Consider the following 14,555-nt stretch of genomic DNA (forward strand, 5'->3'; position numbering starts at 1 on the left):
TTAAACACTCCCCAAAGTACTAGCTAACATTCCTGTGAAGATATTGGTCCCAGCTCTGTAGAGGCGCAACCTATCTACCTTGAACAGGTTCCTCCTGGCCCAAAACTGGTCCCACTGCCCCAGGAATCTGAAACCCTTCCTCCAGCATCATTTCTCAAGCTATGCATTAACCTGATTTCTCTTACTATTCCTATACTCGCTAGCATGTGGCACTCGGAGTAATTCAGAGATTACTACCTTGGAGGTCCTGCTTTTTAACTTCCTCCCTAGCTCCTGAAACTATGATTGCAGGACCTCAACCCTTTCCATCCTATATCTAGAAAACAGTGAGTCATGGTAAATAGTTGTTTCTCAGATTGGAGGATGGTGTTCTCTAAGGGTCAGTGCTCGGACCACTGCTTTTTTTTGCTATATATAAATTACTTGGATCATGGAATACATAGTAGTGCATAAATGGCTCTATGACTCTGTGTCAGTGGTTCCCACGTGGACAACAGCTTCTGGCTGTTCATCAACTTCCTTCAAAATATTTTGCGCTCACTCATTGATGGTCTTTGCCCTGGCACCAAGGAGACAACAACACACTATGTGGGACTCGCGTTGCTGGCTGCAGAAACACTTGTCTATGGAATCCCCCTATGACCACTGCGTTTCTACACTTTGCTGTGCTCCTTGTGCAGTGTCCCACAGATGTCACCACCTTCACCAGTATTCAGTACTGAAAACAGGTTTGAGTGTGCCATACTCCCGGAGGATTCATGTACTGTCTGCCTCTTCCTACTCTGCTGGATGCCACCCACTTACTATCTTCCTGAGCTCTTTGTAGGTCTGGGATGACTGCCTCCTGGAACATGTGCTACAAGAAATTCTCAGCCTTCTATATGTCTTGCAGCTGCTCCTCAAGCTCAGAAGCCCTGAACTGAAGTTTGAGCAATTGGAGGCACTTCCTGCTCATGTGGTTAACCAGGATATGTGAAGAGTCCTGGAGTTCCTATAGCACAGGATTTGCAGGCAATGAGTCTCAGTTGTGCCATTATTTTGTTTAAAAAATTCCTTTAGATCCAATTCATTATTCTGAATATTTATACATTTACTGTGGTCCCCTTGGTTTAAATTGCTTAGCACCTCCTTCCCCCCGATTTCCCACTCCCACCAAATTGCTGTTGACACTCTGTTTAGCAAGCTATGCTGTTTATCAGATTCTCCCAGCTCTGTGTGTAACAGTTATATCTCTAATATATTCCTTTTACAAATACCCTACTTAAAACTTGTCAGCCACAACAATTAACAATTAGGTGTGCACTTAATCTGATTAACTATGAACTGCCACTTACTTGTCTCTTTAGAAATGGTCATTTAGATAACATAATTTCATCAATCATAGTTCAATTTACCTGGGGGGGGGGGGGGGAACTCTTTTTCAAGGTGCACAAACAATAACTCTAAATTGTAACAAAATCAACATGCTGTTTTGTGCATCCATGGTGCACTCCAGTCCCTCTGGTGCCCACCGTTCATGGAAGTCACTGACTTGCAGTTTTAAAGTAAACATATGTTCAATTTCAGCTGATTAAAACACATTTTCTGTATGATTGACTACACTCGCCAAATTCCCATTGTCACTCTGTATAGCAAGCACTCCATTTATATATTCTCCCAGCTCTGTGCACACCTCTGCACATACCAGTGTATAATAAATAATGTATGATATACCATGTGCATACAATATAAATTTATTGAACCTGATCTGTAAAAGATTTGATTATGTTTTTCTTTTACGTGGAAAATAATAACAACAAGGAACTGGGTGGCATAGTAGATAGCATCTTTTGAACTTGGCTTGGAATTCATCCCAGACTAATATTCTAGAAAACTCTTGACTGTAAAGTCCTACATGAAATGAATTTACACAAAGTCTTTATTCCCTCATCATATGCACTCTGTGGCTGCAATGTGTACCATCTACAAGGTGCACTGGAGCAACTCACCAAGACTTCTTCGACAGCACAATTCAACATAAGAACATAAGAAATAAGAGCAGGAGTAGGCCATTCAGCCCCTCAAGCCTGCCCCGCCATTCAATAAGATCATGGCTGATCTGTCCCAGGCCTCAACTCCTCTTACGGGCCTGCTCTGCCTAACCCTCCACTCCCCGAGATTTCAAAAATCTACCTACCACTTCCTCAAATACATTTAGTGACCTAGCCTCCACAACTCTCTGAGGCAGAGAATTCCAGACATTCACCAGCCTCTGAGAGAAGAAATTCCTTTGCATCTCAGTTTTAAATGTATGCCCCCTTATTCTGTAACTATGTCCCCTAGTTCGAGATTCCCCCACTAGAGGAAACATCTTCTCAACATCTACCCTGTCAAGCCCCCTTAAAATCTTATATGTTTCTATAAAATCACCTCTCATTCTTCTAAACGCCAATGAATAAAGGCCTAACCTGCTTAGCCGTTCTTGATAAGACAACCCCTTCATCCCAGGAATCAACCTAGTAAACCTTTTCTGAACTGCCTACAATGCTAGTATATCCTTCTTTAAATACAGGGACCAAAACTGTACACAGTACTCCGAGTGTGGCCTCACCAACACCCTGTACAGTTGTAACAAGACTTCCCTATTTCTAAACTCTAACCCCCTGGCAATAAAGGCCAAAATTCCATTTGCCATCCTAATTACTTGCTGCACTTGCATGCTAACCTTTTGTGTTTCATGCACAAGAACACCCAGATCCCTCTGTACTGCAGTATTTTGTAGTCTTTCTCCATCTAAATAACATTCTGCCTTTTTATTCTTCCTACCAAAGTGGATTACCTCACACTTTCCCACATTGAACACCATCTGCCAAGTTTTTGCCCACTCACTTAACCTATCTATATCCCTTTGCAGATTCTTTGTGTCCTCATCACAACATGCCCTCCCACCTAATTTTGTATCATCAGCAAATTTGGATACACGACACTCTGACCCTTCCTCTAAGTCATTAATATAGATAGTAAATAGTTGAGGCCCTGCAAACTGGAGTACTGCATAGTTTCAAGCCTGCAACCTCCACCACCTAGAAGGACCAGGGCAGTAGGTGCATGAGAACATGACCACTTGCAAGTTTTCCTCCAATTCACGCCATCCTGACTTGGAAATATATCACTATTCCTTCATCATCCTTGGGTCAAAATCCTGGAACTCCCGACCTAACAGCACTATGGGTGTTCCTACATCATATGAACTGTTGCAGTAGGGAGTGCATTTTGCGATGGCACAGAATAGGTACTTTCACCTGGATATGACTATACTGCAGTTTGGGTCCTCAAAATAACAGCGGCAAATTGCCCAATGCTCATATTCCTTGCTTCTATGGGCACAGAATTCACAAAAAAGGGAGTTGATTTCATTTTAAATCAGCAAGTGCAAAGAGTGCAAACTATTCTGTATATGTTGACAGCAGTCTACCTTGTACATTTAAGCTTCCTTTGTGTGCTGCTCGCCTTCTTGGTTATTCTTTGCATCATGAGCTGTGTACCAAGTAAAGTTTGCATTTTTTAGTGAATCTTCAGTGTGCTTAACTTTTCACCCTTAAGTCGGCTGTATTATTATTTGCCTCATCCTGCTTAGTGAACCATGTACAATTTGCGGAATTATCCCATTCCCCAAACAAAGTATTATAAATAGGGCAAATTCCATGAAATTCTACACAGTGTATGGAGCCTGACTCGCTGCCCAACCACAGCGATTTTGCATAACAGACCCCGGTGACACTGAAAATTCCTGGATTCCGAGCCACAGCAAATTGATGCCTCTCATTCCAATGCCCTTTGCGTCCTGGGGTACAGACTGAGCCTGGTTCTCTGTAGCCGGGGGCAGTGCGCCTCTGCTGGTGACGTCAGGCGCAGCCAGCTGCTGGTTGGGGGCTCGCGGTGGAGCCCGAGATCCGGCTCCTGCTCGCGCCCCTTTTCTCCACGGTGTTGGAGCGGGAGCGGCAGGCCGGCGCCCTTCACAAACCGACATGTTCGCCTGCGTGCGCTTCCTGCAGGGCCAAGTGCATCATATCGTGCCCGTGTCTCACATTAAAAATTTCCACCCCACATCCAAATGCGACTTCAACAAGAAACAAGTTTACCGACTGCTGTTGCCGGGTGTGGGACTGGGTCCGGGATCAGGGCCCGGGCCGGGAGAGCCGGAAACAGGCGCCGTTACCAAGGGGGCCCACTGCCGGAAGGCCCAGATCCTTGCTCTGGGAGGTAGGTACTAATCCAGGCCAGAAACAAGGGAGGGAATGCGTCGTGTTAGCCCAGTGCTGAGCACTTTGTAAGAAGGTCGAACCGAGCTTCTACTGTCCCATCCGCCGTGTGAAAAGCCAGTGGTTGTTTGGAGACCCCCCCGCCGGAAATAGCCACAATTGGATGAAACACGTGGCCCCATTCTCTCCCCCGCCCCCCATGCTGAAGATGGTTGATGTTGGTGGGGTGGGGTTCTTCCTCCATTCTGTGGTGGGTAGCGTCTTTCATTGTTTTTGTTCCGGTCACTACTTTCTTTCGAACTCCTCTATCTCCCGTCCGTTTAATTTTCATATCTGCAGAGAAAAGGCTAAATTTGAGTTTCGATAATTTTCCCTTTTCAGCACGTAATTACTATTCTCTGACGCGGGGAGACGCTACTGCATGTATACTGTGCATAAAGTTTTACGATTGCTGTTGCAGTTTGAAGATTGTATTGCAGTTACCGTAAAATGTGAACAGACCGTGTCATTTTTAAAGTTAGCATTATTGTTGTAAGAGAAATTTCTGCAAATATCGCAGTTTAATGGCTGAGGAACTGGTGTGGAAAGTTGTTTCCAAATTTCTCAATTTCTGAAGTGCAAGGGTTGCTTTGCAACCTTCCGAAACTTGACCAAGTCGCAAATCTGTGTGAATCGAGATAGTATCCTGTCTGACATCACTCATCCTGACTTCAGGCAATCTGCACCTTAAGGTGCAAGACATGCACATCTATCCTTGTTTAAAAAAACAAAATACTCTTCATAAAAGAGTGGGATGGTGCAAACATGGTAGTTAAGTAGGAGTGTGAAATATTGGATGGTATAAACATATATTAAGGGGTTTAGCATCTTTGAAAGTGGATAAATCGCCAGGCTTGGATGAAACGTATTCCACGCTGCTAAGTAAAGGAAACAAGGGAAGGAACAGCAGAGGTTCTGACCATCATTTTCCAATCCTCCCTGGCTACAGGCATGGCACATGAGGACAGCTAACATTGTACTGTTGTTTAGAAAGGGAAGAAGGGATAGACCCAGTAATTGCAGGGCAGTCAGCCTAACCTGTGAACAAATTATTGGAGAAAGTTCTTGGGGACAATTTAAATCGTCATTTAGAAAGGCACAGATTAAGGTTAGCGGGACACTTAGAAAATCTCAATGTAATTAGGCAGAGCCAACATGGTTTTATGAAAGGGAAATCATGTTTGACTAATTTATTTGAGTTCTTTGAGGAAATAACAATGTGAATAAAGGGGAATCTGTGGGTGTGCTATATTTAGATTTCCAGAAGGCATTTGACAAGGTGCCACATCAAAGGTTGCTAAGCAAAATAAGAGCTCATGGCATTCAGGGGTCACATATTAGCATAGATAGAGGATTGGTTAGCTAACAGGAAACAGAGTAGGCATAAATGGGTAATTTTTGGGTTGGTAAGATGTGACGAGGAGTGCCAGAGGGATCAGTGCTGGGACTTCAACAATTTGTATTTACAATTTATATCAATGACTTGGAAAAAAGGGACCGAATGTATGGTTGCTAAATTTGCTGATGACACAAAGATAGCTAGGAGAGTAAGTTGTGAAAAGGACATGAGTCTGCAAAGGGATATAGATAGATTAAGTGAGTGGGCAAAAATTTGGCAAATGGAGTATAATGCAGGAAAATGTGAATTTATCCACTTTGGCAGGAATAGTAAAGCAGCATATTTAAATGGAGAGTGATTGCAGAACTCTGAGGTACAGAGGGATCTGGGTGTCTTGGTGCATGAATCACAAAAGGTTGGTATACAGATACAGCAAGTGATTGGGAAGGCAAATGGAATGTTGTTGTTTATTGCAAGGGGAATGGAACATTAGGGGCGGCGCAGTGGTTAGCACCGCAGCCTCACAGCTCCAGCGACCCGGGTTCGGTTCTGGGTACTGCCTGTGCGGAGTTTGCAAGTTCTCCCTGTGACCGTGTGGGTTTCTGCCGGGTGCTCCGGTTTTCTCCCACAGCCAAAGAGTTGCAGGTTGATAGGTAAATTGGCCGTTGTAAAATTGCCTCTAGTGTAGGTAGGTGGTAGGAGAATTAAGGGGAGGTGGGGATGTGGTAGGGAATATTGGATTAATGTAGGATTAGTATAAATGGGTGGTTGATGGTTGACAGACTCGGTGGGCCGAAGGGCCTGTTTCAGTGCTGTATCTCTCTATGATAGAAGTAGGGATATTTTGCTACAGTTGAGACCACATCTGGAGTACTGTGTACAGTTTTGCTCTCCTTGTCTAAGAAAGGATATAAATGCATGAGAGTTGGTTGGGTCTTTATTCATTGGAGTTTAGAAGAATGAGAGGTGATCTTGTTTAAACATAAGATCCTGAGGGGACTTGACAGGGTCGATGCTGAAAGGATGTTTCCTCTTGTGGGAGAGAATAGAACTAGGGGACACAGTTTGAGGTTTTAGAGGAGGAAAGCCTTAGATTACAGGACAATATAGATGGTGGGCTGGGAAGATGGGTGGAGCAGTGGCAAATGGAATTTAATCCTGAGAAGTGTGAGATGATGCATTTTAGGAGGACTGACAGACAAGGGAATATACAATGGATGGTAGGACCCTAGGAAGTACAGAGGAACCTTGGTGTACTTGTCCACAGATCATTGAAGGCAGCAACACAGGTAGATAAGGTGGTTAGGAAGGCATATGGGATACGTGCCTTTATTAGCCGAGGCATAGAATTTAAGAGCAGGGATGTTACGATGGATCTGTATAAAACGCTAGTTAGGCCACAGCTGGAGTACTGTGTACAGTTCTGGGCACCACACTATAGGAAGGATGTGATTGCACTGGAGAGGATGCAGAGGAGATTCACCTGGATGTTGCCTGGGTTGGAGCATTTCAGCTATGAAGAGAGATTGGATAGTTTAGGGTTGTTTTCCTTAGAGCAGAGAAGGGTGGGGGGGGACCTGATTGAGCTTTACAAAATTATGAGGGACATTGATAGGATCGATAGGAAGAAACTTTTTTTCTCTTAGCGGAGGGGTCAATAACCAGGGGGCTTATATTTAAGGTAAGGGGCAGGAGGTTTAGAGGGGATTTGAGGGAAAAAAAATTTATCCAGAGGGTGGTTGGAATCTGGAACACACGGCCTGAAGGGGTGGTAGAGGCAGGAACCCTCACTACATTTTAAGAAGTATTTAGATGAGCACTTGAAACGCCATAGCATACAAGGCTAAGGGCCAAGTGCTGGAAAATGGGATTAGAATAGATAGATGCTTGATGGCCGCACAGACATGTGGGCCTGTTTCTGTGCTGTATAACTCTATGACTCTGAGGGTTGAGTGTCTTTGGAACTTTCTTCCCCAGAGAGCGGTGGAGGCAGGGTCATTGAATATTTTTAAGGCAGAGGTAGATAAATTATTGACCAACAAGGGAGTCAAAAGGTATCTTGGGTAGGCGGGAAACTGGAGTTGAGGCTGCTATCAGATCAGCCATGATCTTATGAAATGACTGAGCAGGCTTAAAGTGGCCGAATTTCCTACTCCTGTTCCTAATTTGTATATTCGTATGACAGTCAGCATGGATTTGTTAAGGGGTGGCCTTGTCTGACTAACTTGAATGAATTTTTGATGAGGTAATGAGGGTCAATGAAAGTAGCACTTTTAACATAGACTACATGGATTTCAGTAAAACGTCTGACAAGGTTGCACATGGCAGACTGGGCAGACAATTAAAGGCTCATGGGAGCCAAGGGCAAGTGGAAAGTTGCAGCCAAAATTGGCTTATTGGCAGAAAGCAAAGGGTAATGGTTGACTGGTGTTTTTGTGACTGGAAGGCTTTTTCCATTGGAGTTCAACAGGGCTCAGTACGAGGTCCCTTGTTTTTCATGGTACATATCAATGATTTAGATTTAAATATAGAGGGTATGATTAAGATGTTGGCAGATGGAACAATGCGTGGTTGATAGTGAGGAAGAAAGCTATAGACTGCAGGAAGACATCAATGGACTGGTCAGGAGGGCAGAAAAGTGGAAGTCCTGCCAGTTCCAGTCATGAGTGGTGATGGACAATTAATTAAGAGGAGGAGGAGGCTCCACAAATATCCCCATCCTCAATGATGGAGGAGTCCAGCACAACAGTGCAAAATAAAAAGCTGAAGCACTTGCGACCATCTTCAGCCAGAAATGCAGAGTGCATGATCCATCTCGGCCTCCTCCTGAGGTCATCAACATCACAGATGCCAGACTTCAGCCAATTCAGTTCACTCCACTTGATATCAAGAAACAGTTGAAGGCACTGGATACTGCAAAGGCTATAGGTCCTGACAACATCCCGGCTGTTGTACTGAAGACTTGTGCTGCAGAACGAGCCGTGCCTCTGGCCAACCTGTTCCGGTCCAACTACAATGCCGGCATCTACCCGACAATGTGAAAAATTGCCTAGGTATGTCCTGCCCACAAAAAGCAGGACAAATTCAATCCGGCCAATTACCGCCCCATCAGTCTACTCTCGATCATCAGCGAAGTGGTGGAAGGTGTCGTCAACAGTGCTATCAAGCACCACTTTAACAGCAACAACCTGCTTCCTAACACTCAGTTTGGGTTCTACCAGGGCCACTCGGCTGCTGACCTCATCACAGTGTCATGCAGGCTCCCCCACCTGCCAAGAATGAGGCACATTAATTTTGCCACATGAACATTGATTTACTAAACTGGAGTAAAGAAAGAACTTGCTTTTAATAAAAAAAAGGACCCTTGACTTGAAAGACATTTGCATAGTAACAATTTTTGCATAGTAACCCTTTCCAATCCTGAATGGTGTGAAACAGGGCTGTGTTCTTGCACCTACACTGTTTGGGATCTTCTTCTCCCTGCTGCTCTTACATGAATTCAAGTCCTCAGAAGAAGGAATTTTCCTCCACACAAGATCAGGTGGCAGGTTGTTCAACCTTGCCCGTCTAAAAGCGAAGACCAAAGTACGGAGAGTCCTCATCAGGGAACTCCTCTTTGCTGACGATGCTGCATTAATATCTCACACTGAAGAGTGTCTGCAGAGACTCATTGACAGGTTTGCAGCTGCCTGCAATGAATTTGGCCTAACCATCAGCCTCAAGAAAACGAACATCATGGGAAATGCCCCATCTATCAATATCGGCAACCACACTCTGGAAGTGGTTCAAGAGTTCACCTACCTGGGCTCAACTATCACCAGTAACCTGTCTCTCGATGCAGAATTAAACAAGCGCATGGGAAAGACTTCCTCTGCTATGTCCAGACTGGCCAAGAGAGTGTGGGAAAATGGCGCACTGACACAGAACACAAAAGTCCAAGTGTATCAAGCCTGTGTCCTCAGTACCTTGCTCTACGGCAGCGAGGCCTGGACAACGTACGTCAGCCAAGGGCGATGTCTCAATTCATTCCATCTTCGCTGCTTCCGGAGAATCCTTAGCATCAGGTGGCAGGACCGTATCTCCAACACAGAAGTCCTCGAGGCGGCCAACATCCCCAGCATATACACCCTACTAAGCCAGCGGCGCCTGAGATGGCTTGGCCATGTGAGCCGCACGGACGATGGCAGGATCCCCAAGGACACATTGTACAGCGAGCTCGTCACTGGTACCAGACCCACCGGCCTACATTGTGGTTACTGTTAGGGAGCCTGTAGACCACTCCCACTCGTAACTTCTTTCCTCTACTACTCCCCAAAGCCCCTCCACCATCTGCAAGGCACAAATCAGGAGTGTGATGGAACACTCTCCACTTGCTTGGGTAAGTACAGCTCCAACAACATTCAAGAAGCTTGGCACTATCCAGGACAAAACAGTCCGCTTGATCGGCACCCCATCCACCACCTTAAACCTCCACTCCCTCCACCATCGATGCGCAATGGCAGCAGTGTGTACCACATGGAAGAGGCATTGCAGCAACTCACCACACCTTTTTTGACAGCACCTTTCAGACCTGTGACCTCTTCCACCTAGAAAGCCTAGAGCAGCAGACATGTGGGAATGCCACCATCTGCAAGTTCCCCTCCAAGCTACACACCATCCTGACTGGGAAATATATCACTGTTCCTTCAAGATCGCTGGATCAAAATCCTAGAACTCCCTAACAGCACTGTGGGTGTACCCGTACCAGATGGACTGCAGTAGTTCAGAAGGCAGCTCACCACCACCTTCTCAAGGGCAATGAGGGATGGACAACAAATGCTATCCTTGCCAGTAACATCCCATGAAATAAATAAAATTTTAAAAATGGAATTCAATCCTGAAAAGTATGAGAGATGCATTTGGGGAGGGCATACAAGGTAAATGGTAGAATACTGAGAAATGTAGAAGAACCGAGGGACCTTGGAATGCATGTCCTTAGATACCTGAAGATAGCAGGACAGGTAGATGAGGTTGTTGAAAAGGCTTACAGGATACTTTCTTTTATTAGCCAAGGCATAGAGTATAAGTGCAGGGAGCTTATGCCAGAACTGTATAAAACATTAGTTATGCCACAACTAGCGTACTGCATACAGTAGTGGACACCGGGTTATAGGAAGGATGTGATCGCACTTGAGAGGAAATTTCTGAGAATGTTAGCAGGAATGGAGAATTTTTGCTATGAGGAAAGATTGGGGTTGTTTTCTTTGGAACAGAGGTGGCTGAGGAGAGATTTAATAGAGGTGTACAAAATTAAGGGGGTTTTATATAGATTAAATTAGAAGGACCTATTTCCCTTAGCAGAGAGGTCAATAACGAGGGGGCATGGCTTTAAAGTAATTGGCAGAAGGATTTGAGGGGAGTTGAGAAATTTCTTCACCCAGAGGGTGGTGGGCTTCTGGAACTGACTGCCTGTAGAGGCAGAAACCCTCATCGCATTTAAAAAATACTTGGATGTACACTTGAAGTGCTGTAACCTACAGGCCTATGGGCCAAGAACTGGGATTAAGCTGGATCACTCTTTTTGTCTGGTGCAAACACGATGGCCTGAATGATCTCTTCCTATTGTTACGACCGAGGCGGGAGCAATGCACTGTTAATTCAGTCCCACTTCTCCACGGGTCATAGCATATCAGTAAATTTTCCCACTTACCGAAGAACAGCCAATCAAATATTATATTTTCCCCCCAGAATAAAGCATACCAATCAGGTTTCTTTAAGCAACATCAAAATTAACTATTTATTATACAACTAAGTCTTAACCAATAATGAAGTAAAACTATATACGAAAAGCCCCTTATTTCCCTGTGCCTCATGCGCACACGCATACATCCAAAAAAAACGGTTAACTGGGGAAAAAGGATTTTGGTTTACAGCTGTTTCATAGGAATAAAAGGAACAATAATATAACTTAGTTTGTCACGTTCTGGTAGGAGGTTCTTCGGTTTGGTGAGGTGTCCCAGAATAGAGTATTTGGGTGCCACTTGATGTCTTTCCAAGTGAGGTTGATAAACAGTCTGTGATAGGTAGGTTGCAAGGCAATTCAACTGCAGCAGGCTTCACATAGGTCTTTCATCAGGAGTGTAGCAACAGGTCTTCTTAGGTTTTTTAGTAGTAGAAGATTTCTTCAGATTTCAGGATTTCTTAAAACACAGGAGACAACAGGAACCACACTTGATGCAGGGATTCTTCTGGCACCTTTAAATGAGCATTAATAAAATTCAAATTAACTTATCTGCCGATGGCGGCCGTCCCACGCTGATTTTACGGCCAACCGGCCGCGACTCGCACGCCTTCGGAGCTCTGTTGGAGTTCCAAGGCGAGACACTAGTGGGGAGGGGACAGGAATAAAATTATCAGAGCCGGGATTGGAGGGGAGCAGGGAAAACTAAATCTATTGGTTGTGGGGATGGTGGGAAGGGGCTGAGGGTCAAAGATACTGAAGTTCGGGGGGGAAAGTTCAGAATTTCCGGAAGTGTATTTTGGGGGGTATAGGTCTATTTATGTGTTTGGGACTCAGTTGGGGGGGGGGGGGGGGGTGGGGGATAGGGAATTCAGTGTTACTTTAAAGTTTTATTAAAGTTTTTAAGCTCACCGGTACCTTTAAATATATCCTGCAGGGCTTGAAGCCCTTTAAAAATGGCGCTGGAAGCCATTGCCAGGGACGTGGCGACCGCCCCCTCTACACCATCGGGGCGGCTACTCCGTCCCCTCCATTTAAACCAGCCTGCACGTAATATCGCGGGGGCTGTGCAGCGGCACTTCTGTGTCAGAAGGCTGCTGCTTTCACAGCGAGACGCCATGGAGCGCAACACGCTGATAAAATTCAGCCCGCTATGTTTTTAAATTTTCTGTTCCTCTGTTTCTATTTTTAATATAATATTTCAGCTTGATCACCTTTCGTCAGAACTGGAAGAAGTTAAAGATGCACCGGAGTCTAAACGAGCACAGAGGCAGAGAAAGGGGGAGGGGAGGAAAGAACAAAAGGGAAGGTCTCTGCTAAGTACAAGGCAGGAGAGATGAAATGGTAAACGGGATGATGGTGCAAGGCAAAAGGAAAGGCAAAAAGTGATGGTACAAGTTTTTTTTAAAAAGTGTCTAGAGGAAGTGTAAATGGGAATAGCAGAATCATTACGAACAGCTGCTGTCCAAAAAAAATTAGGGACAGTGGTTATGATCTAAAATTATTGAACTTAATATTTTGAGTCCGAAAGGCTGTAATGTGTCTAATTGAAAGATGAGGTGCTGTTCCTCAAGCTTATGTTGACCTTCATTGGAACATTGTAAGAGGTTGAGACAGAGAGGTCAGAGTGGGAGTGAGGCAGAAAATTAAAATGACAGGTGATATGAAGGTCATGGTTATGCTTGCAGACTGAACAGAAGTGTTCCACAAAGTCACTGTCACTAAACCTACAACACTCCATTCTCAGGACCAACTGCAACATTCTTCTTAAACCATGCTCAACTGACCTCTCAATTCCAAAGGCTCAATGCAAACTATTCTACCTCCCCATTGATTGTGCCCTCACCACGAACATCGTCATTGTTTACAAGACTGTCACTGACCTCATCTCTGGGGTTCTTCCCTCCACAGCCTCCAACCTCAGTTCCCCAGCTCCGCATAGCCAGCTTTTACTTACTTCCCAAGATCCACAAAGAGCATTGCTCTGATAGACCCATTGTTCCAGCCTGTTCTTGCCCTACCAAACTTTTTTTTTCCCTATCTCCCCTTCCCACCGACATCTGTCACTCCTGCATCACCTCCACCAATTTTAAAAGTTTCCAGTTTCCTGGATCTAACTGTCTCCGTTTCACCAATCCTTCCACACCTCCAACCCCCACTATAACTGCCTGAGGACACTCCACTTCTTCCATGAACAGAGGCCCAACAGTCCCCATCTACCACCCTCCTCTGCCTCGCTGAACTTGTCTTCATATTGAACAACCTATCCTTTGACCCATTTACTTCCTCCAAATAAAAGGTGTTGATATGGGAACCCATATGCGTCCCAGCTGCGCCAGCCTTTTAATGGAATCTGTGGAGCATTCATTGTTCCAGTTCTACTTGGATCCCCCTTCCCTTTTTGTGGTATATTGCTGACTATTGGTGCCATTTCCTACTCTTTCCCCAAACTGGAAAGTTTCATCAACTTTGCTTCCAATTTCCAGTCTTCCCTCACTTTCCACTTCCTCACTTTCACATGATCCATATTTGACTCTTCCCTTCCCTTACTTGACTTAGCTGTCTCCATTTTTGGGGACAGGATATCGACCAATATCCACTATAATCCCACTGATGCTCATAGCTATTTTCACTACACTTACTCCCACCCCGCTTCCTGCAAGGATTCTCCTAATTTCTCTGTCTCCGGTGCATCTGTTCTGACAATGCCACCTTCCGTACCGGTCCTTCTGATGTGTTTTCCTTTTACCTCATTCCGAGGATTCCACTCCACTGTGGTTGAAAGGGCCCTCGACTGTGTCCATTCTATTTTCTGCACTTCTGCTCTCACCCCTTTCCCTCCCACCCAGAACCATGATAGGGTTCCTCTTGTCCTCACCTCCTACTCTATCAACCTCCAGATTTGATGGATCATCTTCCACCACCTCCAGCATGATTCCACCATCAAATGTTACTTCCCCTTTCAGCATTCCAAAAGGACCTTCCATGTCACCTTGGTCCACTCCTGAATCACCCCCAACACCCCTTCCCTTCCCATGGCACCTTCTGTACAACCGCAGGAGAGGCAACACCTGCCCTTTTACCTTCTCACCATCCAGAGTTCTAAATACTCCTTCCAGGTGAAACAGCGATTTATTTGTACTTTCAATTTAGTGTACTGTATTTGCTGATCATTGTGGTCTCCACGACATTGCGGAAACTAAGCGCAGATTGGGTG

The 14,555-nt window shown here is 45.0% G+C and overlaps 1 protein-coding gene across 1 annotated transcript in view; it reads left to right on the forward strand.

Moving 5' to 3' along the window:
* Window positions 1-3,866: 3,866 nt before the first annotated feature.
* Window positions 3,867-14,555, forward strand: part of LOC137370075 (BEN domain-containing protein 5-like) — a 66,133-nt gene continuing 55,444 nt past the window's right edge. Inside the window, exon 1 of the mRNA XM_068032179.1 lies at window positions 3,867-4,242. Coding sequence (XP_067888280.1) covers window positions 4,008-4,242 — 235 coding nt within the window. The 5' untranslated portion in view covers window positions 3,867-4,007. The remainder of the gene's footprint in view (window positions 4,243-14,555) is intronic.

The sequence above is a fragment of the Heterodontus francisci genome, chromosome 5, assembly GCF_036365525.1.
Source record: "Heterodontus francisci isolate sHetFra1 chromosome 5, sHetFra1.hap1, whole genome shotgun sequence".
Taxonomy (NCBI): Eukaryota; Metazoa; Chordata; class Chondrichthyes; order Heterodontiformes; family Heterodontidae; genus Heterodontus; species Heterodontus francisci.